This window comes from Carcharodon carcharias, chromosome 22 (assembly GCF_017639515.1).
Source record: "Carcharodon carcharias isolate sCarCar2 chromosome 22, sCarCar2.pri, whole genome shotgun sequence".
NCBI lineage: Eukaryota > Metazoa > Chordata > Chondrichthyes > Lamniformes > Lamnidae > Carcharodon > Carcharodon carcharias.
The window spans coordinates 58,289,832-58,317,180 of record NC_054488.1 but is presented as its reverse complement, the minus strand read 5'-3'; the positions used below and the strand labels follow the sequence as shown (position 1 = coordinate 58,317,180).

Genomic DNA, 27,349 nt, shown 5'->3' with positions numbered 1-27,349 from the left:
CTGAACATCAAGCCATTGTTTCCAGGACTGTTACTGACCTCATCTCCTCTGGAGATCTTACTTCCACAGCTTCCAATCTGATAGTCTCCCAACCTCAGACTGCCCACTTCTATCTCCTACCCAAAATCCACAAACAGGACTGTCCTGGCAGACCGATCATGTCAGCCTGTTCCTGCCCCACGGAACTCATTTCTTGCTATCTTGATTCCATTCTCTCTCCCCTTGTCCAGTCCCTTCCCATCTACATCCATGATCCCTCTGACACCCTATATCATATCAACAATTTCCAGTTCCCTGGCCCCAACCGCCTCCTCTTCACCATGGACGTCCAATTCCTCTACACCTTCATCCCCCACCGGGATGGTCTGATCGCTCTTCGTTTCTTCCTCGAACAGAGGCCCGAACAATCCTCATCCACCACTACTCTCCTCCGTCTGGCTGCACTTGTTCTCACACTGAACAATTTCTCCTTAAACTCCTCTCACTTCCTCCAAATAAAAGGTGTGGCTATCGGTACCCATTTGGGCCCGTGTTATGCCTGTCTCTTTATGGGGTATGTGGAACATTCCTTGCTCCAGTCCTACTCTGGCCCCCTCCCACAACTCTTTCTCCGGTACATCAATGATTGCTTCGGTGCTGCTTCGTGCTCTCATCTGGACCTGGAAAAATTTATTAATTTTGCTTCCAATTTCCACTCCTCCATCATTTTCACATGGTCCATCTCTGACACTTCCCTTCCTTGACCCCTCTGTCTCAATTTCTGGTGATAGACTGTCCACCAATATTCATTACAAGCCTACCGACTCCCACAGCTACCTCGACTACAGCTCTTCACACCCCGCTTCCTGTAAGGACTCCATCCCATTCTCTCAGTTCCTTTGCCTCCGTCACATCTGTTCTGATGATGCCACTTTCAAAAACAGTTCCTCTGAAATGTCTTCCTTCTTCCTTAACTGAGGTTTTCCACCCAAGGTAGTTGACAGGGCCCTCAACCGTGTCTGACCCATCTCCCACGCATCCGCCCTCACACCTTCCTCTCCCTCCCAGAACCATGATAGGGTCCCCCTTGTCCTCACTTATCACCCCACCAGCCTCCGCATTCAAAGGATCATCCTCCACCATTTCCGCCAACTCCAGCATAATGCTAGCACCAAACACATCTTCCCTTCACCCCCCTGGCGGTATTCCACAGGGATCATTCCCTCAGGGACACCCTGGTCCACTCCTCCATCACCCCCTACACCTCAACCCCCCTCCCACGGCACATTCCCATGCAACCGCAGAAGGTGCAACACCTGCCCCTTTACTTCCCCTCTCCTCACCATCCAAGGGCCCAAACACTCCTTTCAGGTGAGCAGCATTTCACATGCACTTCCCTCAATTTAGTCTACTGCATTCGTTGCTCCCAATGCGGTTTTCTCTACATCAGAGACCAAACGCAAACTGGGTGACGGCCTTGCAGAACACCTTCGGTCTGACCGCAAGTATGACCCAGACCTCCCTATCGCTTGCCATTTCAACACTCCACCCTGCTCTCATGCCCACATGTCCGTCCTTGGCTTACTGCATTGTTCCAGTGAAGCTCAACGCAAACTGGAGGAACAGCACCTCGCCTTCCGGACTGAATATTGAGTTCAACAATTTTAGATCATGAACTCTCTCCTCCATCCCCACCCCCTTTCCGATCCCCCTTTTTTCCAATAATTTATATAGATTTTTCTTTTCCCACTTATTTCCATTATTTTTAAATGTATTTCCATCCATTGTTTTATTTCTACCTTTTAGCCTATTTCGATCCCTTCCCCCCCACTCCACCCCCATTAGGGCTATCTGTACCTTTATTATCACATTCTTTATATAATATCACCAGCTTCAACACCTCTTTGTCCTTTTGTCTGTGACATCTTTTGGTTATCTCCACCTATCACTGGCCCTCTATCCAGCTCTACCTGTCCCACCCCCCCTTAAACCAGCTTATATTTCACCTCTTTTCTATTTTTCCTTGGTTCTGTTGAAGAGTCATACAGACTCGAAACGTTAACTGTGTTCCTCTCCGCAGGTGCTGTTAGACCTGCTGAGTTTTTCCAGGTATTTTTGTTTTTGTTTTGGATTTCCAGCACCTGCAGTTTTTTGCTTTAATCTAATAATAGTGTTGGCTGTGGAGATAAGGGTGAGACCAAAGAGGTAGAGTTGATTGTCATCAGCATACATACAGGAGCTAACCCCATGCCCAAGGATAATGTTGTTATTAATTACAATTATTAAGTACAAGGTGTGGCTTTCACAAAGCCAGCAGCAGAATGGCACAAATAATCCAGCAAATTGTGGCAATTCGTAATTCATGGGCACCTCTAGGAGGGCCGCAAGTTGGTGACTGATTTTCACATGTCATTCGTAATCTTTTTCCGTAGCAAATACCGGCCTGTTATTTCCATTTGCAACACAGCCAGAATTATTTTGTTTTAAATTGAGTATACATTATCCTTCTACTCTTTTGGCCTTTTTTATCTACTTGCAGCTGTCACTGGGCCACACAATTCCCACCTGCCATTCAGGAGGCCAGGCTACCTGTTCTCAAGCATCCATCAATTTTATTCCTCGCTCAGTCACTAGAGAACACCAGTCAGCATCCAGTGATGATGTTCCTTCACATTTTACACTCCACTTCAGAAAGATGCTTATACTCTGTACACTACCTCCACAAAGCAGTGTAGCAGAAACTGGTAGCTCAGGAACTGGGGGATGGGGGCGGGGGTGGGATTTGAATCCATCCACTCTATAGTTTCAATATCCAGTGGGTGCTGATGAAAGGTCACAGACCTAAAAAATTAACCCTGTTTCTCTCCCCACAGATTGAAATAAAAACAGAAAATTCTGTTTTCAGGCTCTCATTTCGAGCATCTGCAGTATTTTGCTTCTGTATCCAATGCCATCTAGTTAATTCAGATTAAAATGAAAATAAATATCAAACATAGATATTATACATACATACGAACATACATACGGATTCGGAGCAGGAAAAGGCCACTCGGGCCCTCGAGCCTGCTCCACCATTTGGCTGATCTGATTGTAACTTCAACTCCACATTCCTGCCTACCCGACAACCTTTCACCACCTTGCTTATTTTTTTTTTTAAATTCATTCATGGGGTGTGGGTGTCACTGGCTTTTATTTCCCATCCCTAAATGCCCTCTGAATAAGGGCAATTAAGAGTCAGCCACATAGCTGTGGGTCTGCAGTCACATGTAGGCCTGACCAGGTGAGGGCGGCAAATTTTCATCCCTAAAGGACATTAGTGAACCAGATGGGTTTTTAAAACAATCGACAATGGTTTCATGGTCATCGCCAGACTTTTAATTCCAGTTTTTTTTTCATTTAATTCAAAATTCACTATCTGCCAAGGTGGGCTTCGATATCCCCAGGTCCCCAGAGCATTACCTGGGTCTCTGGAATACCAATACAGTAACAATACCGCTATGCTACCGCCTCCCATTTATAATCCAAAATCACTGAAGATCAAATCCCAGGTATTCCTCACACACATTTCAATATTAAGTGATATGCATAAATATTAAACTTCATGCTTAAATGACAGAATTACACAAATAGTGCAAAAGTGAAATAAATATGTAGAAAAACCAAAGTGGATCAAGGAAAGAACATATACGTGCACAAAAAACAAACATAATCTGACCAAATTCCTAAAGGAGCAGTTAAGCCTTCACTGAATATGTAGTGCCACCTTGAGCTCAACATGCAGTACTGCTAAACAGCATCCAGTTTAAACAAACACCAGGAATGTTCCAAAACAGTGAACGTGGACACAGATAACACACAATATGGAACCCATGAAGCACATTAGGATTTTAAACTTTTGGCATCAGACAAGCCTCAGAAACACAACCAGAGTGTCAACCAGTTCATGTGCTCAGACCTGGCCTTGAGCCCACAACCATCAAAGACATGCTTCAAGAAATAATTGATTATAAATGTAACTAAGTAACTAAAACAGAACATTAATGTGGAAAGTGGAACTAAAAAATGATAAAGAAAAATTGATATATCATTTTCAGATCACTTTAAATGACATTCAAATAACAAGAAAACACAGAGGTCAATTTTTGCACTGCAGGCTCCAACAAACAGAAATGTGATAATGATCAGATCAATTTTTTTTTTTGATGTTGATTGAGGGATAAATATTGGCCAGGACATCAGGGATATCTTAAACAAAATGCCAAATACTGCAGATACTGGAAATCTGAAATAAAAACAGAAAATGCTGAAAATACTCAGGTCAGGCAGCATCAGTGGAGAGAGAAACAGAGTTAACATTTCAGGTTGATGATGACCATTTTTGATTCACAGCTGAGCCTGATTCCATCATGACATATACACTTTCCAACAGATTTTACTAGATAGCAATCCAAATCATAATCCTGAGTGCTCTGCCACAATACTAGCTAAAATGAGCTAATTCAGCATGAACTGGTAATTGAATCTGGAATATTCTAGGCTGAATGGCTCAACAACTCATGACCAACTCCATCAAAAGCCCTTGCACAAGCTTGCTTAAATTGTCTTATCCATATTGGATTACAGTTTACAAAATTATGACATGGTTATTAATTTGCTAAATTTGCAGAAATACTCAAGTCAGCCAGTACACACAGAATGGAATGGTTTGCCTCTGAGTTGGAAAAACCTGGGCAAAATAACAATTCATTTAAAATGAACTTAACCTTCAAATTACTTCATTTATAGCACCAAACATAATGAGTATAAACAGATTTTAATAAAATTCAATTATTTATTCTCTTATCAGCTAATCTCTCAAGTGGAAGTTACTGAAAACCCTGAGCACAGCAGGAAAAGTTAGGAGGCAAGCCTGCTGAAACTTTACAGTCAATGCAATATGAGGAACTATAACAGGGCTCAAAATAGATTATTTTAAAAAAGCAGACCTGTGAGCAGCTCGTGGGGAGTCATAAGATGAATCATCTTTAGAGCAACTTTTCCAGGAGCTACTGGACTTCGAATCCCCTGCACCCAGTTCCCCTGTAACCCAGTCTGGTATTCCCTCAGCTTGATGATCAGGTGACTTTGTAAAACTGGGCTCATCAAAGTAGATTGACTGCAAATAATAAAACAAAAGAAAGAGTTTACTTACTGGAATTCCTTTCCCAAAAGAGCGAGATTACACCCTTCATCATCCAGTGATTTCTAGAGTCAAGAGTTAATAAGTTTCACTTGGTTCATAATGCATGTGTTTTTTTTCATTTTACTCATCTTCTTCCAAAGCTGACAAAATGTTTAATGTTAAATAGCTTCATAATAAGTCTTCTTAATAGAGGAGGAGGAGGAGAGGCATTATCGCTTCTTCAGTTGTCAGCAAGTAGCCTGCATTGCAGGTGTCCTCTGCTGTGCTGCCACCCAAAATTGCATGTGACGAGTTCCAAGTCTCAAGCTATTGTAATGCTGCAAGGTGCCAGCTGTTTTCTCACACTTCCTCACAGTCAGTTATAATGGAGCATTGGCAGATGTACAGGCTGGAAAGTCTACCAGCTGCCCTATCAGAAGGGGGGCAGCAAAAGAGAAAACTGCATTTAAAATATTAGGTTCAGTGTTATATAATCTTGTTTGAAAGACCAAAAGTGGCGTCATAGATGTTCAAAAGGTTTTGGCAACCATACTTGAATACAAAAAGGCCTATGCATTTTGTCTTGATTTTGGTTTGTGTACCATAAGACCCATTAGAAAAACTTTAACACTCATATTGTTGAGGCTGTGGTGTATAGTGAATAAGTTATAATAGCCAGCAAACGGGGGGTGGGCATCAGCCTGGACTTCAGGGTAGAAATGATGGCAAAACTGTCAGTGTTCGGCATTATTACTCCACTAAAACTGACAAAGTTCAGGAGCCTGCAAATGCACTGAATGACGCAGAAATCCAAAAGTTGCTGTCAGTGACTCTACACTTCTCCAGAGGCCACTGACCGCAAATTCTGGACCATCAATCCATGTTAGACATGAATCCAAATCCACAAAGAATAACAATGCTCTAAACCAAAGTGGTACATGCATTTGCCTTTGCAAGCTGCATAGGTGCATACCCAAGTACATGTTGGGGGGCCATGTATAATGTTCAATGTTCCCCCTAATTTACATATCTCCAAAGTTACCAACTCAGATTTGAGTGTTCTGATTTGGGATTTATCCACAGAAAAAATAATTGTCAAAAAACCAGCCCTCGTCAAACTTCCAGGCCCACAAAATTCAAACAGGACAAACTAGCAAATAATCAAATTGAGCAATAGGACATAGTTGCCTAAGCTTCAAGGGCGAGGTTGTCAGGCTTGGGGATCAATGTCGCTGTAAGACACAGGTTGAAAGCCCCTAGCATAATCCAGTCCACAACAAATATAAGGGTAGTGTTTTTTCAATAAATGGACCAATAAGAATATTTTAAACAGAGAATGTTAGTGACATCAGAGGAAATTGCTACAAATAGTTCAAGAACCTATCCTGTGAGAATACTCAATTAAAATATGTCTGTCTTTAACCCAGAGTATTTCAATAATGTTTCTGTTTAAACTGTGCAGATAAATCAGCTGTCTTAAAAATGTTCAACTCAAACTCCCATTACCCAGTTGCTCTGACAGCATAGTTCTCGAAAAAGTGTTTACATGAGTTACTGCTTCAGGGCTTGGCGCAATCAGCTCAAACTATCCCTATCTTACAACCCTGTCGACAGCACAGCAATGAATCTAGAAGTTAAATTTAAAATGGTTCTCTTATGAACGGTCACTTCACACAACACATCAATGGTGCAACACACCATAGGAACATATTCCCCACACAATGGATTTCTGATCAGGGTCAATCACCCTGGGCTACTTACACACAACTTCTGGTAGATGGCTCAAAAGTGATACACATCAACTGCCTGCTTTTTCTATGGGCAAATACATAATGCATGGGAGGGAAATTTATTAAATCAGGTGTGAGGGGGAAATGCATGAAAATATTGGTAAAAAGCTCCAGGACAGTTCCCATAAAATTTCAGAGACCTAAGAGGTAGGAAAGGAAACTACATAACCTGGGAGGAGGGGGAATTCGGGGCAGAGCCCAAAGTCTCCTTCCAAACATAAACATCCCACCCCTTTATTTACCCAACAGAAATTACAATTGACAAAGGCACAGGTTTATTATATAGGCAGGCATAATATGATGTCATGCTAGCAAGGGAAATATACCAGACAATGTATTTCCTGTCATTTGTACCTTGGCAGCACTGGGTGCAGATTCGCCTGTGGGCAACTGATCACTTTTGTCAAAGTGATCTAATTGAAGCAGCAGCTGCAAATTCTTTTTTTACTTTACTGGCTGGGACAACAGGTTCACTTACACTACAGCAAGACACCACAGCTAAACGCATTTCCACAATCAGATGGACAGGTATTCCTTGCTGCTGTAACATAGCAAAAACACACGTCCAAACTACATACACACCTCTGACCCAAGAATATGGGAGATGATCAGGACCTCAACAGTGGGTGGAAGTTCTACCCCGCCGCCAAAAGACCTCAGAATTTCTGGGCCTGTATTCTTTGTGAACTCATTTATAAAATACACATTTAATGCCAAAATCCAGCCAGCAGTGATACCTAATGTTAATAATGGTATAGTCATATACAGAATTTATCTTCATAAAGACTTGCAATTATTAAACTTCCTCCCTTTCAATATAGGAATTTTTTGAACATTCTGTACCATATAAGAAGGCAGAGTTTTAAGTGATCCAGGTTCTGGTCTGTGTGTGAAAGGCCCTTCAAGAACTCCCCGTCTCAGCATGTGTAGCAAAAGTTTGGCATACATGTTTCGATTTTTGCGTCCCATTACTCCTGCTCCAGCTCCAGATGGGTCACATAATTTCTTGATCCATAGGGCACATCTCTGGCGCTCTATAGCATGTAAAGAGAATTTTTAAAAGCACAGTTATCCTTCCACTGTCCAATAAATATACTATGAACTGTGGCACGGCAGTCAAAAAAATGCATGTTGTTATAGAAGCAGGTGAGAACACATGTCAGATCCATCATTAGGAAGCACTGATCTAAAGGGTCAGGGAAGAATACAGAAAGTCATTGTCATCACTTTGGAATGTATTTGGTGGCAGTAAGACTCAGTCTGGTATTAGTAGACATATCAAAGTGGGTTTCTGATCACCCACTTGGCTACAAGAGAACAGTGTGATGAGAGAGAACTGGTGGGATTCATACCCTTACAAAAATAATTGCAAAGCTATATATTTCAAAATAAAACTTTGGTGTCACATTTGGTCCCAAAATGAACTTCTGGCCTCATATTTGCGTCATCACTAAGACCGCCTATTTCAATCTCCAAAGATCACTCGACGTTGCCCCCACCTCAACTCATCTGCTACTGAAACCCTAATTCAGGTCATCCTTACCTCTAGACTCAACTATTCCAATGCTCTCCTGGCGGGTCTCCCTCCAAAACTCTGCTGCTCATGTCTGACTCGCACTAAATGCCACTCCCCTATCGCTCCTGTACTTGTTGACCTATATTGGTTCCCAGTCTAACAACATCTTGATTTCAAAATTCTAATTCTTGTTTTCAAATCCCTCCAAGGCCTCATCCCTCTCTATCTTTGTAATTTCCTCCAGCCCCACAAACCGCCGAGATAGCTGCGCTCCTCTAAATCTGGCCTCTCGTGCATCCCCAATTTTAACTGCTCAATCATTGGTGGCCTTGTCTTCAGTTGCCTCAGCCCCAAGCTCTGGAATACCTTCCCAACACCTCGTCACCTCTCTACCTGCCTTACCGTTTAAGAAAGTCCTTAAAACCTACTTCTTTGACCAAGCTGTTGGTCATCTGACCTAATATCTCTTTGTGTGGCTTAGCCTCACACTTTGTTTTATAATGATCCTGTGATGTGCCTTGGGATGTTTCATTACGTTAAAGATGCTATATAAACTGTTGTTGTAAAATTCTTAATCCAAGGGTTTTCAATTGAGATGGGTGAAGTGCTTTCTGATTACTGTAATGCAGACAACTCAATATCCATTGTAACCCATCCTTCAATATATTCAAACCCTAAACAGAAGCAAGGACAGTGAATATTTCTTTTCACAGCTTCTGAAAGGCAAGTGGTTTAAATTTCTTGAACAACAATCATCCCAGCGCAGTAAACATACACACATATATATATAGAACTCAGCACAAATCTTCATCTGGAAGTGAAGATGATGAGTGCTACCAGGCCAGGAAGGAATGAAGATAGGAAGAGGACATCACAATCATGTCCAAACCTGTCCACTCTGGGAATCCACACATGCAGGAGGGGATGCCACATCGCAATCAGGAGTGGTGCTGTTTGCTAATTTCCCTCTCACTGACTCAATGATACTTAAGCCAATTGTAGCACACTGTCGCTGCTGCAGCTGCAATCAGGTAATTCAATAAAGACAACAAACCATAGAACTTCCTGGTTTGCATGACTCATATCCTCAATAGATAAACTCACTAAGCAATCAGGAGAACTTTTTTTTAAACTACTATACAGTATCTATGAAATATTGGCAAAATGGTTATCAAGGTAGTTATTTAAGTGTCAATGGGCACACAGGACAAAATGTTTAAGCTCTTTTATTATGATTTATGAAGTTTTCACAAACTTCAATTGTGCGTCTGGTTTGAAGTTCACTTATATCTATTTATTATTGCATAGGTCATCAATTGCAAAGCAAATAACTGTCATAAGTTTCTCTTCAATCCAATAACAATTTCATCATGCCCTGCACCATTGATTCAATGGTACTTTCATAGAACTGATTCCCATTAAAATGAATGGTCTTGTTTTTGCCAGATGCCTGTTTTGCCAGTACATTAGAGCATCAGGCAGCTGGATGAAGGAAATCTTTTAGGAACAAAGAGGGAGAAGAAACTGTCCTTCACACTTATCACCAAAAAAAAAGCAGTCTTAAACATTTAAACATGAAGTATTGAGTCCCTCCCCAAGTCTGATTATGCAAATTAAAATGTTATGCATTCTTCGTTATAAAAAGCATGTCCAAACTATAGCCTATGAGCCATTTCTGGTCTTCCAGAGCCTGCAGTCCAACTCCCTGAGCCCCAATTCCACTTGTGCTTACATGCCTTCTTAGTCACTCGTTTGCCCAATTTCAATTTTGAGAGCCTGGAGGTCAGGGAAGGGCTGTTTTTACTAACTGTTTCCACTGGCTGGGGTGTCTAGCACTACGGGTATGGTCTAAAAATTAGAGCCAGGCCTTTCAGGAAATTACAAATACTTCTGCACACAAAAGGGTGGTAGAAATTTGGAAACCTCTTCTGCAAACAGCAATGGATGTTGGATCAATTGTTAGTTTTAAATGAAATGCTAGGCCTTTGTTACCAAAAGTATTAAGGAATATGGGACAAAGATAGGTAATATGGATTTAGGTCAATGACCTTCCATTATTTCAGTGAATAGCAGCACAGGCTCGAGGGGCTAAATGGTTGACTTTTGTTCCTATATTCAGCACGGTTGTTCGGTGGTGGATAATTCTTAAAATCAGAACACCCAGATCGGTTAGTATCAGCAGTTTGAGATAAACACAAATTAATAGGAACATTGAATTAAAATTTACATGTGAGCAATGGACTCCATGATCAGCCCCTGAGCAGTTCACAAAGACACAAAGTTTGGATATCACTGCTGTACATCAACTAGAAAACATGGAAGTCATGGTATCATGAAGTTAGCAAAAGCAATAGAATTGCTGCTATTCACTGCTGCACAAACCAGTGTGTGCAGATCAGAGAACCTACAGGTGAATTCATTCGTGGGATGTGGGCTTCGCTGACTGCGCCAGCATTTATTGGCCATCCTTAGTTGCCCTTGAGGTGGTGGTGAGCTGCCTTCTTGAACCGCTACAGTCCGTGTGGTGTAGGTATACCCACAGCGCTGTTAGGAAGGGAATTCCAGGATTTTGACCCAATGACAGTGAAGGAACGGCGAAATATTTCCAAGTCAAGATGGTGAGTGACTTGGAGGGGAACTTCCAGGTGGTGGCGTGTTTTAGTGGTAGTGCTCGTGGGTTTGGAAGATACAGAAGTCCAAAATTGAGATTAAAATTTCATGAAAGCTCAAACAGAAGATTTAAAAAAGTAATCCTGACATTACTCAGGGCACTATAGGCAATTACCAAATAACTGAAACTACCCAAGGAGAATGTGCTACATCACCTGATAGCAAACATGAACTCTCTTTTTCCTCATAGAACTTACCTGACTTGTGTAGGAGTTTCAGAACATATGGTTTCATGTCAACCAAGTAGTGGTCAAATTCTGAATCCAGTTTTTCCCAGGTTTCTTCTTTGTTGGACATCTTGCTTCTTCAGTAAATGTGTCCACTACCTGTTAACAATATAGAACAAAGAATTCAGAAGATTTATTTATTGTAAAAAAGATCAGATTCTGCCATTTATATCAAACGTGAATTGTCTTTTTTATTCATTTGTGGAATGGGGGCATTGCTAGGTCAGCATTTATTGCTTATCCTTAATTGCCCTTGAGAAGGTGGTGCTGAGCTGCCTTCTTGAACCACTGCAGTCCATGAGGTGTAGGTATACCCACAGTGTTGTTGTTGGGGGGGGAGGAGGAGTTCCAGAATTTTGATCCAGCAGCAACAGTGACGGAACACCGATATATTTCCAAGTCAGGATGGTGAGTGGCTTGGACAGAAACTTCCAGATGGCGATGTTCCCATTCATCTACTGCCTTTGTCCTTCTGGATGGTAGCAATTGTGGGTGGAAGGTGCTGTCTAAGGAGCCTTGGTGAGTTCCTGCAGTGCAGTTTGTAGATAGTACACACTGCTGCCAGTGTGTGTCTGTGGAGGAGGGGGTGAATGTTTGTGGATGGGGTGCCAATCAAGTGGGCTGTTTTGGCCTGGATGGTGTCAACCTTCTTGAGCGTTGTTGGAACTACACTCATCCAGGCAAGTGGAGAATATTCCATCACATCCTGACCCGTGTTTTATAGATGGTGGGCTGGCTTTGGGAAGTCAGGAGCAGAGTTATTTGCAGCAGGATTCCTTGCTCTGACAGCTACAGTATTTATGTAGGTAGTCCAGTTCAGTTTCTGGTCATTCATACTGGGGGATTTAGCAATTGTAATGCCATTTAGTGTCAAGGGGCGATTGTCAGACTCGCTCTTGTTGGAACTCCTGCAGTGACGTCCTGGAACTGAAATGATTGACCTCCAGCAACCACAACCATCTTCCTTTGTGTAAGATATGACTAAACCAGCAGAGAGTTTCCCCAATTCCCATTGACTCATTTTGCTAGGGCTTCCTGATGCCACATTCGGTCATATGCTACCTTGATGTCAAGGGCAGTCACTCTCACTACCCCTGTGGAGTTCAGCTCTTTTGTCCACATTTGAACCAAGGCTGTAATAAGGTCAGGAGCTGAGTGGCCCTGGCAAAACCCAAATTGAGCAACAGCAAGCAGGTTATTGCTAAGCAAGTGCCACTTGACAGTACAGTTGATGACCCCTTCTATGTTTTTACTGATGATTGGGGGTAGACTGATGGGGATGTAATTAGTTAGGTTGGATTTGTCCTGCTTTTTGTGTACAGGACATACCTGGTCAATTTTCCACATTGAAGGATAGATGCCAGTGTTGTAGCTGTACTGGCACAGCTTGGATAGGCAATTCTGGAGCAGAAGTCTTCTGTGATGCTGGGGTCCTCCGGGGGAGGCCTAGAAGGATCATCTACTCGGCACTTCTGGCTGGAGATTGTTGCAAATGCTTCAGTCTTATCTTTTGCATTGATGTGCTGGGCTCCCCCATCGAAAATGGGGATATTTGTGGAGCCTCTTCCTCCTGTGAGTTGTTTAATTGTCTTCCACCCTGCATAACTGGATGAGGCAGGACTGCAGAGCTTAGATCTGATCCGTTGGTTGTGGAATTGCTTAGCTCCACCTATCGTTTGCTGCTTATGTTGTTTGGCATGCAAGTAGTCCTTTGTTGCAGCTTCACCAGGTTGACACCTTATTCTTAGGTATGCCTGATGCTGCTCTTGGCATGCTCTCCTGCACTTTTCATTGAACCAGAGTTCATTCCCTGACTTGGTGGTAATGATAGAGTGGGGGATATGCCGGGACATGAGGCTGCAGACTGTGCAAGTACAATTCTGCTGCTGCTGCTGATGGCCCACAGTGACTCATGGCTGCCCAATCTTGAATCGCTAGGTCTGCTTGCAATCTATCCCATTTAGCACAGTGGTAGTGCCACACAACACCATGGAGGGTATCCTCAATGTGAGGAAAGGATTTTGTCTCCACAATGACTGTGCAATGGTCACTCCTACCAATACTGTCATGGACCGAGGCATCTCTTTGGGTAATCTCTGTCAAGAGGGCTGGTGCAACAGTGAGTTAGAACACTAAAGTTGTTGACTGGTTGGTGGTATTCTGGAAGTTTTGATCATATGACATTCTGGCCACATGATATATATATACACACACAAATATTATTTCATTGACCTGAAAAGGGTTGGGTACCCCTGTAGTCGAGTGTCCTCGAGGTTCTGCACCAGCAGTTGTTGTGCAAGAAATTTGAAGAATCTGGAAGTGCAAAAAAAAAGAAACCGAGGATCAGGGAGTGATTTGCTAAGGGAAAAGCAGAAGTGCGAGAATCTTTGATTCCATCAATAATTAATAGCAACTCAATGGAATTACAGGGTAACTAATAGTAATACGAGTAGCACTCGGATTCCCCTCACAACCAGCAGAAATACAATAATTCACTAATAGTCAATGTTGTCCCACTATCCTACCTGTAATGTATAGCAACCTGCTGATACTCAACCTGAAACTACAACCAGAATGTCCCTGTGCAGTGCAAGGTGCTGTCAGAGTTTTCAGTCCATGGTACTTTTAATAGGCCCAATTCTCTATCTCTATCTCCTTGGAATCTGCTTTGAACTAAGTTTGAGAGAGAAGAAAACAACTCTGAGCTGGGAGCATCAGTCAGAGTCGATCTGTACTCAGACTTCACACTTCTACCAGCACCTACCAACTGGGACCAAAATAAGAAATCATAAAAGGGGAGCGGGCTTGGTGTTTGATTCATGTCTCACATGGAACATAGCCCTAAACTCAGCACAAACATTTCTAAATCACACACTGAGCTCAGACTTAATAAAGAATAGTTTCCTTAGAATTACAACAGAGGAGAGCCTGGGTCCTGTGCCAGTGCGAATGCTCTGTTCTAATCTCATCTCCCACCCCCATAGCACAACACCCCAGGTTCCTTTTATATTCCTCCTTTACAAATATTTATCCAGTTCCCTTTTAAATGGTGTTCTAGTCTCCATCGCAATAGAAAGTTGTAGCAAAGCATTCCAGCGTCAAACAGCCATTGCTTCAAGAACCTTCCTTCACCCATCCCCTCAGATTTTTCCGTGCAAATCCTCAATCTTTGTCCCCTTGTTTCCTATTTGCCCACCAGTGAAAACAATCTTTCACTGTTTACCCAGGTTTCCCTTGTGGTGCCAATCTCATTCACTATACTCCTGCAGAAAATGATAATTCCCCGCACCCACTCCATTCCCAGTTTCCCTGCCTCCCACCCACTCAAGTCCCAATCTCCCCCAACACCCAGCCTACCTTTACCCACTGATCGAGCCCTGATCCTCCCAGTCCCCAATCTTGGAGGCTTCCAGGTATCCAAGAGGGTAACAGCGCTATTTCAATATATCTGGTCACTTTTAGGTCCTGGGTTTATGCCCAAGACTGAAAGTCAATTTCTCCCGTTGTAAAAGTTCTGCATAAATAGGCTTTGAAAATTTCAGTTGTATTGCTCTTTTTTCCAAGTCAGAAGGCTGTGGGTTCGAGTCTCACTAACACTTGTGGGCATAATCTTCACTTCACTTCATGGAGAGAGAGTGCTGCACTGTCAGAGATGCCACCTTTCAAATGAGACTTAAATTGAGACTCTTCTCTCAGGTGGATGTAAATGATCCCACGATATTGTTCAAAGAAAGGAAGGGGAGTTCCCCCAATGTCCAGGCTGATATTTACCCCAGAACCAACATCATTAAAAAAGATTAACTGATTACTAATCTTTTTACAGTTTGGTTTCTGAAGAGGCATATCAGGGTGCATTATGGGATTACTCAGGCTTAGCCAAGTTGCAGATATAAATTTTAAAAGTGTCAGCAGTTAAAAAAAAACTAGAATGAATATGACCTTTTGGCCAGGCCCAGAAACTAATGACTAGTCCATGGCTCAGTCCATGATAAAGCTAAAGGAGTGTAATTTTTGGGTCAGGATCAAATAAGTTGATGAATGGTCTATGAATTATACAGAATTAAACTGGATTGCTTAACCTCAAGGGTCAAGCTGAGGTATGCAGATGAATTAGCATAGCAGCAAAATATCAGGATAGATAAGCAAAGTTCATGTTTTGAAGTGAATTGTAAACATCATTTGTGCTAAAGGCCACATCATTCAGAGATTGTTTTACAAATTCCTCCGGAACTTCGGAGGTGATGAACAGGCCATTCTGTGTTTATATTGTAAACTCATATGTAATTAAGGATATAACGATTAGACATACCAGATAAGAACATTAATTCACAATGATGAGTTAACCCAAAGATGGTATATATAACTGACAAAAACTGTGCAAATACGAATTGCCTTTTAGAGCATTCTGAAAGAGCATTTCCCATGTGTGCGCAATTATACTAAATAAAGAACTGCTGCTGAATCTACCTACAGTTGATTCTGTTTCAAGTGTCTTTTAGATACTCCACAACAGCTGCCATATTTACTACATTATGACAGTAACTATAACACAAAACTACTGGTTGTGAATATGAAAGACATTTATGTAATTTGTTCTTTCTTTTGGCCCATTCAGTCCACGCCGGTTCTCTGTAAACCAATCCAGTCGGCCCCATTCCCCCACTCAATCCTTATAGGTTTATTCCCTCAAATGCCTATCCAATTTCCTTTGGAAATCATTCATCGTCTCTGCTGCCACCACCCTCGTAGGCAGCAAGTTCCAAGTCATTACCACTTGTTGCATAAAACCACAGAACCATGGAAAAGTTACAGTGCAGAAAGAGGCCATTCAGCCAATCATGTCTGCACCAGTCAAAAAGAGAAAAAGAAACCAGCCGCTCATTGTAACCCCAATTTCCAGCACGTGGTCCATAAGCTTGCCGGTTACAGCACTTCAGGTGCAGATCCAGGCACCTTTTAAACAAGTTGAGCATTTCATCCTCAGCCAACTTAGGCATTGAATTCCAGATGCCCACCACCCTCTGGGTGAAAAGGCTTTTCCTCATGTTCCCTCTAATCCTTTTACCAATCGCCTTAAATCTATACCCCCTGGTAACTGACCCCTCAGCAAGGGGAAACAAGTCTTTCCTGTCTAACCTATCTAGGCCCCTCAATTTTGTACACTTCAATTAGGTCACCCCCTTAGCCTCCTCTGTCTAAGGAAAACAACCTTAGCCTATCCAATCTCTCCTCACAGCTGCAATTTTCAAGCCCTGGCAACATTCTTACAAATCTCCTCTGCACTCTCTCCAGAGCAATTATGTCCTTCCTGTAATGTGACAACCAGAACTGTACACAAAATTCCAACCAGAGAAAAAGTACTCATTGAGAACTCTCCCCATATCTTCTGCATCAACCCACAAGGTACCATGTACATCTCTGATAGGCCCTACCTTTTCCTTAGTTTTCTCATATTTCCCTCTGTATCTCTTGCCTAACCAGCATTTTATACAGTTCCATCACTGCATTTTGTATTCCTCACCCAATAAAGGAAAGCATTCCATATGTTTTTTTGACCACCTGTCCTGCCACCTTCAAGAACCTGTGGACATGCGCTCCAAAGTCTCTCACTTCCTCATCCCCCCTCAATAACTTCCTGTCTATTGAATATTCCCTTGCTTTGTTTGCCCTCCCCAAATACATTACCTCACACTTTTCCAGATTGAATTCCATTTGCCACTTCTCCGTCCACTCAACCAAACCATTGATAGCATTCTGGAGTTGACAGCTATCCTCTTCACTATCAATTGCATGGCCAATTTTTGTGCCACTGCAAATTTCCCAATTATGCCTCCCACATTTAAGTCTAAATCATTAATACATACAACAAACAGCAAGGGCCCCAACACTGAGCCCTGTGAAACGCCACTGGAAACCGCCTTCCATTCACAAAAACATACATCGACTGTTACCCTTTGTTTCCTGTCACTGAGTCAATTTTGGATCCAACCTGCCACCTCTCCCTATATTCCATGAGATCTCAGTTTCCTGACCAGTTTGCCATGTGGGACCTTGTCAAATGCCTTACTGAAATCCATGTGGACAACATCCACTGCACTATTCTCATCAATCTTCCTTGTTACTAACTTAATAGAATTTTTTTGAGGAAGTAAGACACAATCTTCCCCTAACAAAACCATGCTGACCATCCCTGATCAATTTGTGCCTAAGTGATAGTTTATCCTGTCTCTCAAGAATAATTTGCCAACCACCGAAGTCAGACTGAGTGGCCTATAATTTTCTGGCTTACCCCTCGCACCCTTTTTAAATAATGGTACAATGTTCGCAGACCTCCAGTCTTCTGGGACCTCACCTGTATTTAGTAAGGATTGGAAAAATGATCCTCATAACATCCACTATTTCCTCCCTGGCTTCCTTGAACAGCCTGGGATACAATCCATCTGGCCCTGGTGATTTATCCACCTTCAAGGGCACCAGTTTCTCCACTACGTCCTCTCACTATGCTTAGTGTATCTAATATATCACACTCCTCCTCTTTAGCTAGAATGTCTGCTTCAGCCCTCTCCTTAGTGAAGACAGAGACAAAATGCTCATTGAGAACCCTGCCCACATGTTCTGCATCAACCCACAAGTTACAATGTACATCTCTGATAGGCCCTACCTCTTCCTTAGTTTTTTCATATTTCCCTCTGTACCTCTTGTCCAAAACCTTAAATCTGTGTCTCCCACACTTTGTCTCCTAAACTGATGGAAACAGCTTCTCTTTGTCCACGTTATCCAACCTGTCATAATCTTGTACATTTCTATCAGATCTCTTCTCAACCTCCTTTGTTTCAAGGACATCAACGCAGCTTCTCTAACCTAACCTTGTCGCTAAATTCCCTGGAACCATTCTGGTAAATCTTCTCTGCATCCTCTCAAGGACCCTCATATCCTTCCTAAAGTGGTGACCAGAATTGGGTGTAATACACTAGTTGCAGCCTAACCAGACGTTAATACATGTTCAGCATAGCTTTCCTGCTTTTTTACTCAATATCTCAATTTAACAAACCCCATGATTCCATGCACTTTACAAACCACACTCTCAATATATCTCCTCACCTTCAAAGATTTCTACACACGAACCCCGGATGCCTCTGTGGCATTAGATCTATATTGCCTTTCCCAATCCCTTCTGCAAAAATGCATCAACTCACACTTCTTGGTATTAAATTCCATATGCCATTTATCTGTCCATTCTGCTAATCTACGTCCTGTTGCAGTCGATTGGTATCATCCTCACTGTTTGCTATATCTCCGAGTTTGGTAGCATGAGTAAATTTTGCTCTCTCATTGACCTTTGGGGATGCGGACTACATTTCTCCAGTGTGGGAAACAACCTTTTAGCACTGTTTTCTGTTCTTAGGCTGATTTTTTAAAATCCAAGCTGACACTGACCCTCCTATTTCATGACGTCAGTTTTGTTAACCAGCCTTTTATGTGGTACTTTGTCAAAGTTTCCTAAAATCCACATAGAAAACATCCACTGTATTCTCTTCATCAACCTTCTCTGTTAATTCATCAAAATATTCAATTAGATTAATGAAACACAACCTGTCTACAAATTACTCCTCTTCATAATGAACTCAAACTTCTCCAATTGCCTGTTGATATTTTTCCCAAAACTCACCCACTACTAACATTAAGCTGATCAGCCTGTAGTTACCAGGAGCGCCCTTATACCCTTTCTTGAATAAGGGTGCCAGATTTGTCACTTTCCAATTCTCAGGCATCTTTCCCGTATCCAAGAAAGATTGGGAGATTATGACAAGACCTTCTACTATCTCCACCAGCACTGCCTGTGGCAATCTGGGATGCAAACCATTCAGTCCAGGTGACTTATCAACCTTTCTGCGGAGCCAGCCTTTCTAGTTCCTCCTGCCTATCAATTTTCATCCCACTCATGACCTCTACCATCTCCGCTTCTATTGATATCTTGTCAGCATCCTCTTTCTTAGTAAACACTGATACAAAGTAATCAGTAAGTGCTCCAGGCTTCCCTGGTTTCTCTAAGCATGCATCACATCCTGTGTCCTTTATAGGGAACAACGTTCTCCACCTTGTCAGTCTTATGGAAGATCACAGCAGCTTGCAATTTGTTTCAGGTAAGAATATTATGCAGCATTTCATTTTTGTACAGTTTTGTGAATTCAACAATAATCCAATTGGCCTGTTGCACTTGTGCTGGTACTAGGTCCTCAGTTGCAGCTTTCTCCTCCATTCCAATTTTTCTGCCCTGTTTCTGTATCCTTTATAATTTTTCAAAGAACGTATCAAATATCCTATTAGATGATAAAAGCAAAAAAAAGTTCTGTTGAAGAGTCATTCGGCCTCGAAACGTTAACTGTGCTCCTCTCCGTAGATGCTGCCAGACCTGCTGAGTTTTTCCATGTATTTTTGTTTCCTATTAGATCATGTTTTATTCTCTGTCAAGATCACTTACAGTAAAGCAATTTCAAACTTCTTTGATTTGTTTTAACCTTAGATTCTCGTCTATTTTTTATTTATTTACTCTCACATTTCCGATAATTAAAGCTCGGATACTTGAGACAAACGTGGGAGGCAGTTACTTGGCAACTGCACTGTTTACAGCAAACAAATCACAACACTACTCGGACATGAATTGCCCAACTATCCTTACTCAGGAGTTTTATTGGCGAACAAACTGCAAGCATCAGCAAAGATACCAACACACTAACAAATACAATTACGTGAATTTGGATTAAATGGTAGACGAGGTGCTTGTTGGTAAGCTGGCCAAGTGTATTGAAATATTCAAATCTTTGAACATTTCAAGATATACCTGGTACCATAACACCATTGAACCACGATTCTACCACAAGAGGGCATCGGCGAGTTATAAATAATACACTCTCCCTAATGCCAGAAATTGGTTCTGCACCATTTCAGTTTGTCCAGTAAAGTCCCGCTGTTTCTCTTTTGCAAATTCGCTTATTCACGCAAAAGTCTTTGTGCACCAGTTCAGCTATTGCAGGCCCAAATGTTCATGTATCCGTGGTTTTAAAAGCCATCTCTAGAAAGTGCCAAAAGAAAATCCATCTAAGTTAAAATAAGGAAGGTGTCCATGACGTATTTCCTACACGTGCGTCGTCTGCTGCTGTTTGCACGTGGATGTTCTTTGCTGCTGCGATTTAATTTCTAATCACATCCACTCTCAAGTACTGCAAGTATGACAAACTTTACATTTTGCTTGTTTTATTGAAATATTTCTCCAGTAAATTTTTTTAATTTATTAAAAACAGTTTTTCTCTGCCTTTGATCCTTTAGACATGTAAAATTTTAGGATGGCTGGAACCTAATTGATTCCTATTGTAAAATATATTCGTCGTTCGCCGTTTGAGGTTTCACAGGAACATAACTCCCGTGAACGGTGCGAGTTAACTGTTATCCTACTTGCAATTGTACTAAGAAATGGAATACAGTAAAGCTGAAATGGGATACTGGGTACCAATACCACAGAAACAGCTACTTGCATTCACATAGCGCTTTTAAATGTAGAAAGACATCACAAGTACTTTACGAACACACAATTTTAAAAATGCCAAGCCACAGGCGGAGATATTCAAAGAAAGACTTTGCTTTACATAACACCTTTCATCATCATAGGAAGGCCCAAAGATGCTTCATGGCCAAAGAAGTACTTCTGCTGCTGTAATGCAGGGAACGTGATAATGTCCAGGTAATCATTTTTGTCATGTCGTGTGAGGGTTAAAGATTGGCCTGGACACTGGGTATAACTCCCCTGATCTTCTTCATAATAGAGCAATGGGATACTTTTCCTGCAAACAGGATAGCAGACAATGCCTTGGTTACCATCTCATCTGAAAGACAGCACCTTCATCAATGCCAGCGCAGCACTCCATCAGTACTGCACTGGAGTATCAACTTTGATTTTCATGCTGAAATCTTGTTATGGGACTTGAATCCACAGCTTCTGACTCAGAGGCAATTGTGCTACCAACTGAGCCATAGCAGATGCAGTAGGAAGAGTGACCACAACTTGGTCAAAGAGGTGGGTTTAAGGAGGGTGCTAAAAGAAGGAAGACTACCTTTATGTGAGGTCTAGGCAGCCAGGAAAGCGCTGAAATAGTCAATCTCAAGGTGACAAAAATGGACTTCAGCAAGAGAGGTAGCGGCAGAGGTGAGTGCTGTCACAGAGTTGGAAGTAGACTTTTCTTGTGATGACAAGGATAGGGGTTCAAACGTCCAGCTCAAGGTCAAATAAGACACGATGGTTTGATTCAGTCCAAGGTAGTAGACAGGGAGGGAATGAAATCTGTGGCAAGGGTATGAGGATGTGTTGGACTGAAGGTAATCAGAAAGTTTCAGCTCATTCAAGACTAGATGTTAGATAAACAATATATCACAAAGGTAGTGAAATAAGGGTTGAGGGAGTTGGTGGTGAAACATGTTAAGAGTGCTGCAAACCAACTAAAAAGTGACAACATAACATCATGGTCTGACTCAAGAATACAGGAGGCCAATTCACATTTGTTATTTGGGTTTGATATATCAAGGAGAAGAACTCAACTGAGATGTCAAGAAGCTTAAACTAAATAACCCTAGGGCATTTTTAACCTCCTTGAGATTTCGGCATTTTACTTCATATTTTGAATGTTGCCTACGCTCTAAAAACATTCATATTTACCCATGAGAGCAAAGTTCTGCAAGGAACAGCTTTCCCTGGCCAGTAAAGTACAATGCACAACACAAGATACACAGCATAAATTGGCTATCACTTTTACCCATGATTACCCTACAAAAGTAATGGCATAGCTGTGAAGCACTTTGGTACATACGGTGGATGTGAAATGCAATACATAAATTGAAAAATTGCTCTTTCTTCCTAACTAGCTGCCAGTTTCCCTGAGCAGATGCCAGTCTCAGACTAGGAGTTCACCAAAACCGAAACTCAAGATGTCCAGCTAACATCAAATCACTCGTATTTTTTAAATCAGTTATCTACATGCACGAAAAGCACTTGTTCTATAACATATACGTAGATAAACCTCATGGACCATTTTAATTCCACTTGCTTCCCTCCCCCCACTGCCAATATAAATCAGCTCAAACAAAATAAAAAGGTTAAAAAAGTACTGGTTCCCAATTTTGGTCAACTTTTTCTCTGCCAAATAAATGGTGAGAGTTTCAGTCACAATGCGCACAGTGGTGGGACGGTGTAAAGTACGGATGCAACAAAACAAATTGGAGTTAATGATCACAACCATACCATTGAGAAAAAGAATCAAAACATTTCTCATCATGGAAAGTTAAAAAGACTCCTGTAACGGGGAATCCCTAACACTCATTCCCGAGGATAATAGGGACAAACCATACAATTTTCAAACAAATGTCACTGAAATGTAATATACAAATAATGCTATTGATCAAGACAAAAACTGAAATTCTCTTTGTTGATCATCTTAAGTGTGCACAAGGGAAAAAATTACTTCCACATATAATGTTGAAGGAAAGAAACAAAATAACACAGATACCTATGAAAACCCGCTCAGGCTCCTATGTTGAATTAAGGAGACGGGCAGGTATTCAATTATATTTTCCAAATAGGTTATAGAAATCTACGCAAAATAGAAAAGTTTAAAATGATACAAAAGTAAAGTACTGCAGATGCTGGAAATCTAAATAAGAAGAGAAAATGCTGTAAATACTCAGCAGTTCTGGCAGCACCTGTGGAGACAAAGTATTAACGGTTCATTCTGACAATTGCTGCCAGGCCTGAGTATTTCCAGTATTTTAAGTTTAAAACGATATCAAAGCACAAAGCATCCAAAATACCTGATTCACCAACTAAAATTATATGACAAGATATTAGCTTTGTTTTAAACTCTGTATAACAGCTGTTCTTATAACATCTGAACAAACATTCAGAACAAACATTGCATTGTTTTCCTGATTTTGAGAGAACCTATCATTAGTGTTATCTACTGAGAATCATCAGACGGTTATTATACTTTTCCTCCAATTCTATCACAAACTTTAATCAGTATCAATACAGATAAAAAACAGTTGGCCAGAATTCTTGTTCAAGCAGACCAGAGCTTTATAGCGTTCAAAGTTCACACTGTGGATTTTCAGCAACTATGAGTTAATACTAACACCTTCGGTGGGGTAAAGGGCACAGGGAGAATCTTACATGGAGAACACTTACTTTCCAGCAACATTCCCTATCCCATTTTTTCACATCTTTGATAGATTGATGCCAACGCTTTGGAGCATCCTGCAAGTTAAAAACCATATAGGCAAGGAAGCAAATCAGTCATGAGTGTATTACACCAGATCCACTTACTGGATAAATATACTGAAATATATCCATCCCATCCATTTATGCAATGAGAGCAAACAAATATTTAACATAGATTTAATATTTTTAGAAAACGCTGTGTTTAAATACCAACAGGCTTATACCACTAGATTAATAAGGGTGAAATGACTGCACAAGTTTTCTGTAGAAAATTTTTCACAGAGATTTGTCAATGCAATTTTCATTCTGTATCACAAGGATTATTAGATGTTTTAAGAACAGCTGTTGTACAGAGTTTACAACCAGCACTGAAACTTCACATGTCCACATACAAAGAGAACAAAATTTGATGACTATTGTCTCTTCTGACTGACATCTGATGCAAGCCAAAGTACAAAGTTTAATTTGATATGCAACAGATGATTTAGAAAAACAGTAGGCTATTTACAATAGAATAATTTAGGACTTCTGGCAAAAAATAAAGATACTTGTTGCTAAAGAGTCGGAGTAAATACTTGTACAATTAACACTAGTATTTATAATGGAACTTCAAATATACAATTAATCAAAAATAATCCTCATCAGCAGGAGCTGGTATTTAAATTTCTAACCCTTATGTCCTCAAGTAATGGAAAAACTACATGAAAAGCAACAAAGTCACCTTCTTCAGCTGAGTATGAACATAACGATATAATGTCTGATGTAGTCGAAAGATACATTGTCCTCCTGGCCTGTCCAAATAATTGTAAATACACCCGGCATATCAATGCCAAATAATCAAGTGACTTTCTCAAAGGGACTCTAAAGGAAGGAGGCAATGAAGAAAAAGAATCTAGTGGACATCTAAAGAAGCTGGGAAAACAAACAAAAATACAACACTAGCAAAACCAAAGATCCCATTTTATGAAGCAGACACACTGACTAAGGATAAAGTTCTTGGCTAACATCCATGTCAACTCACTGTTTTGAAATTAAGGGTCACCTTTTAGGACAGAGATGAGGAGAATTTTTTTCTCTGAAATTTGAGACTTTGGAACTCCCTGCCTCAGAAGATAATGGAGGCGGGGTCATTGAATAGTCTTAAGGTGGAGGAAGATAGATTCTTGCTAGTCAAGAGAATCAAAAGCTATCAGGGTGATTGGGAATGTGGAATTCGAAACACAAACAGATCAACCTTGATCTTACTGAATGGCGGAGCAGGCTCGAGGGGCCAAAGGCCTACTTCTCTTATTTTGTATGTTCATATGTAGGTTCATTGCAACACTGCAGGGTTAACTTCCTCTTCAATTAAGCATTCCTTCTCTCCATCAGGAAGTGGCTTATCTATATTCTGCACACTCTTTATATTGCACAGTTGAGTTTGTTACTCATCTTCATGGGAAAGCAGCGTGTTCAATTAAACGACTGTACATATCCATCTCGGGATCAGTGAATTTTCATATTTCATGCATTGATTCAACAGGTTCATCTATTCTTGTGAAAGAGTATGATTTTTACATAATGCTTTACAGTAACTTTAAGATGAATTGTGGCATCACAAATTTTTTGGTATATCTTCATTCTTCACAGAAACACCCACACTTGTGAGTTTCCAATCTCCTGGCCTGGGGCAGCAGCGCTTGAAGACCTCCAGAGAAGAGAATGGAGCTAAAAAAAACTGTAAAAGTAACATAGAAGTTGTCTGCTGCAATCACCATGGGAACAGATACACTTCTGGTGATCTCGACAGAGATTCAAGTCTGAATTGTTAATATATCACAATGTCATTTATTAACCAGCAATGGTGAAGTTTCTGTCTTTGCTCCTTCTCATGCCAAAGTTAGTGCAAGCGAAAAATGAGATTGTTTGATACATAAACCAATCTAATCATAAAAAACGTAGAAACAGAAACATCACCCTGGATACCTTTAGTTGGGCCAACTTTTCCATTCAAACTTTCTCCCATAAAGTTTGGTCTATTTGGGTGATATGTTTCACTCTACCCATCACTAATTAGGGATCCAGGTCCAAGTCCACTGTTGAACCTAGGAGAAGACATTATAGGTTGAATTACACTACAACTCCTTCCTGCCATTCCCACAAAGTACTAAGGATTTTTTTAAAAACTGAGATTAATAGATTTTGTGATAGATAAGGGCATTAAAGATTATAGAGCAATAGCAGGTAAATGGAGTTGAGGTACAAATCAGCCATGATCTAACTGAAAGGCAGAACAGGCGAGAGGAATCCACACCTAATAATATTACACAATATATACAACCAAGAACATTCTTGTGAAATCCTCAAACTCAAATGCAGCAACATCCCCAATTAATCTCTCAAATTGTCGATATTCTCCCATTGAAACTGGTCCAGCAACTCAACCAGAAAAGTTATGAACAAATAGCAGTTAGTCTTGAGACTCATCATCTGCTAGACTCGAGACTGTTATCATTTTCATCACCTGGGGTGTTCCTGTGGGTAGGTAGGTAACTGCAATCTACATTCAGAAGGTTCTGCTGCAAATAGGACAAGATACCACAGATAGTTAATTGCTGACTCAAAAATTTCCTCTCCTGTGATTTCTTTCTGCCTCTGACATGCGCTTGTTTTCAAAAAAGGCCACGCATTTATTTTGTTGCACCAGGTGCAGCAATCCTGGGCGACTTCTCCCAGGACTTGGGGTCAAAAACTCCTAAGCGAAGCCCTCCATGTGTTCTTGTAGCGCATCCTTTCACCACCATGAGAACACACCCATATTCAAGCTCTCCACAGAAGGTTCACTTGGGTAAGCGAGCACCTGGCATTCAGGCTGCATGACCAGCCCAACTCAGTTGTGACAGTCTCAATATGGTAGGATGCTTGGCATACCAGCTTGGGTGAGCATCTGTGTCCATTATTTTGTCCTGCCATCTGATCTTCAGAAGCTTCCGAAGGTAGTTCAGGTGAAAATGGTTGAGCTTCTTGGTATGATGTTGGTACACCATCCAAGTCTCACACGTTTAGACCAGAGTGGGCAGGACTTTTACCCTATAGACTTTCAGTTTGGTGGACAGACTTAATCCTCTTCAAACATCAGTCTGGGAATAAAGTCCGCGGTAGGCTACACTTGCTTTAGCAATTTTTGCACGTGTCCTATCATCAATACAGGTAGCTGGACAGAGATTACTGCAAAGGTAAATTAACTCATCCACGGCTGACAGGTTCTGGTCATGGAATGAAACCTTGGCTCGAGATAGGGCTTTCCAGGAGGAGGCTGGTACATTACTCCTGTTTTCTTCATGCTGATCATAATGCCAAAGTTGTCACTTGCATTGGAGAACAAGTCCATGTTAAGTTGCATGGCCACTAACTCCATTAGTGACTGGAAATGGATCAGAAGTCTCATCATCATCTAAGACACATGCAAGCATGTCACCATGGAACTGCCAAACCATTGTGAAGAATTTCTCAGGACAGCCGAATTTTTCCATCACCTTCCAAAGGCCCTCATGATGTAGGTCCATGTTCTGTTCCTGGCTGTTCTCCAGGTGCTGTCAAAATGCAAACACCATATCAGTGGTTCGTGAAATCGCACTGACTCTCTGGCAGCAGATCCTGGTCGAAATGTTGCACTAAGTGGTTCAGAAGGACTCTGGCAAAGATTTTGTCAGTGATAGAGAACAGTGAGATTCTTCTATGAACGTCACAAGATTAGAAAGTTCC

The 27,349-nt window shown here is 41.3% G+C and overlaps 1 protein-coding gene across 7 annotated transcripts in view; it reads right to left on the bottom strand.

The window, feature by feature from the left end:
- The window catches only part of cep112 (centrosomal protein 112), a 425,679-nt gene that overhangs the window by 397,741 nt on the left and 589 nt on the right, over positions 1–27,349 (bottom strand). For 5 of the 7 annotated variants that reach the window (XM_041216546.1, XM_041216549.1, XM_041216552.1 and 2 more), the window contains exons 2-5: positions 13,576–13,656; positions 11,314–11,442; positions 7,774–7,964; positions 4,965–5,134 (exon numbers count right to left, since the gene is read on the bottom strand). In XM_041216546.1, the coding sequence (XP_041072480.1) occupies positions 4,965–5,134; positions 7,774–7,964; positions 11,314–11,413 (461 nt within the window). In that variant the 5' untranslated portion in view covers positions 11,414–11,442; positions 13,576–13,656. Of the gene's footprint in view, positions 1–4,964; positions 5,135–7,773; positions 7,965–11,313; positions 11,443–13,575; positions 13,657–23,572; positions 23,642–27,349 lie in introns of all 7 variants that reach the window. The other 2 variants (XM_041216547.1, XM_041216548.1) reach the window with 2 other exon arrangements.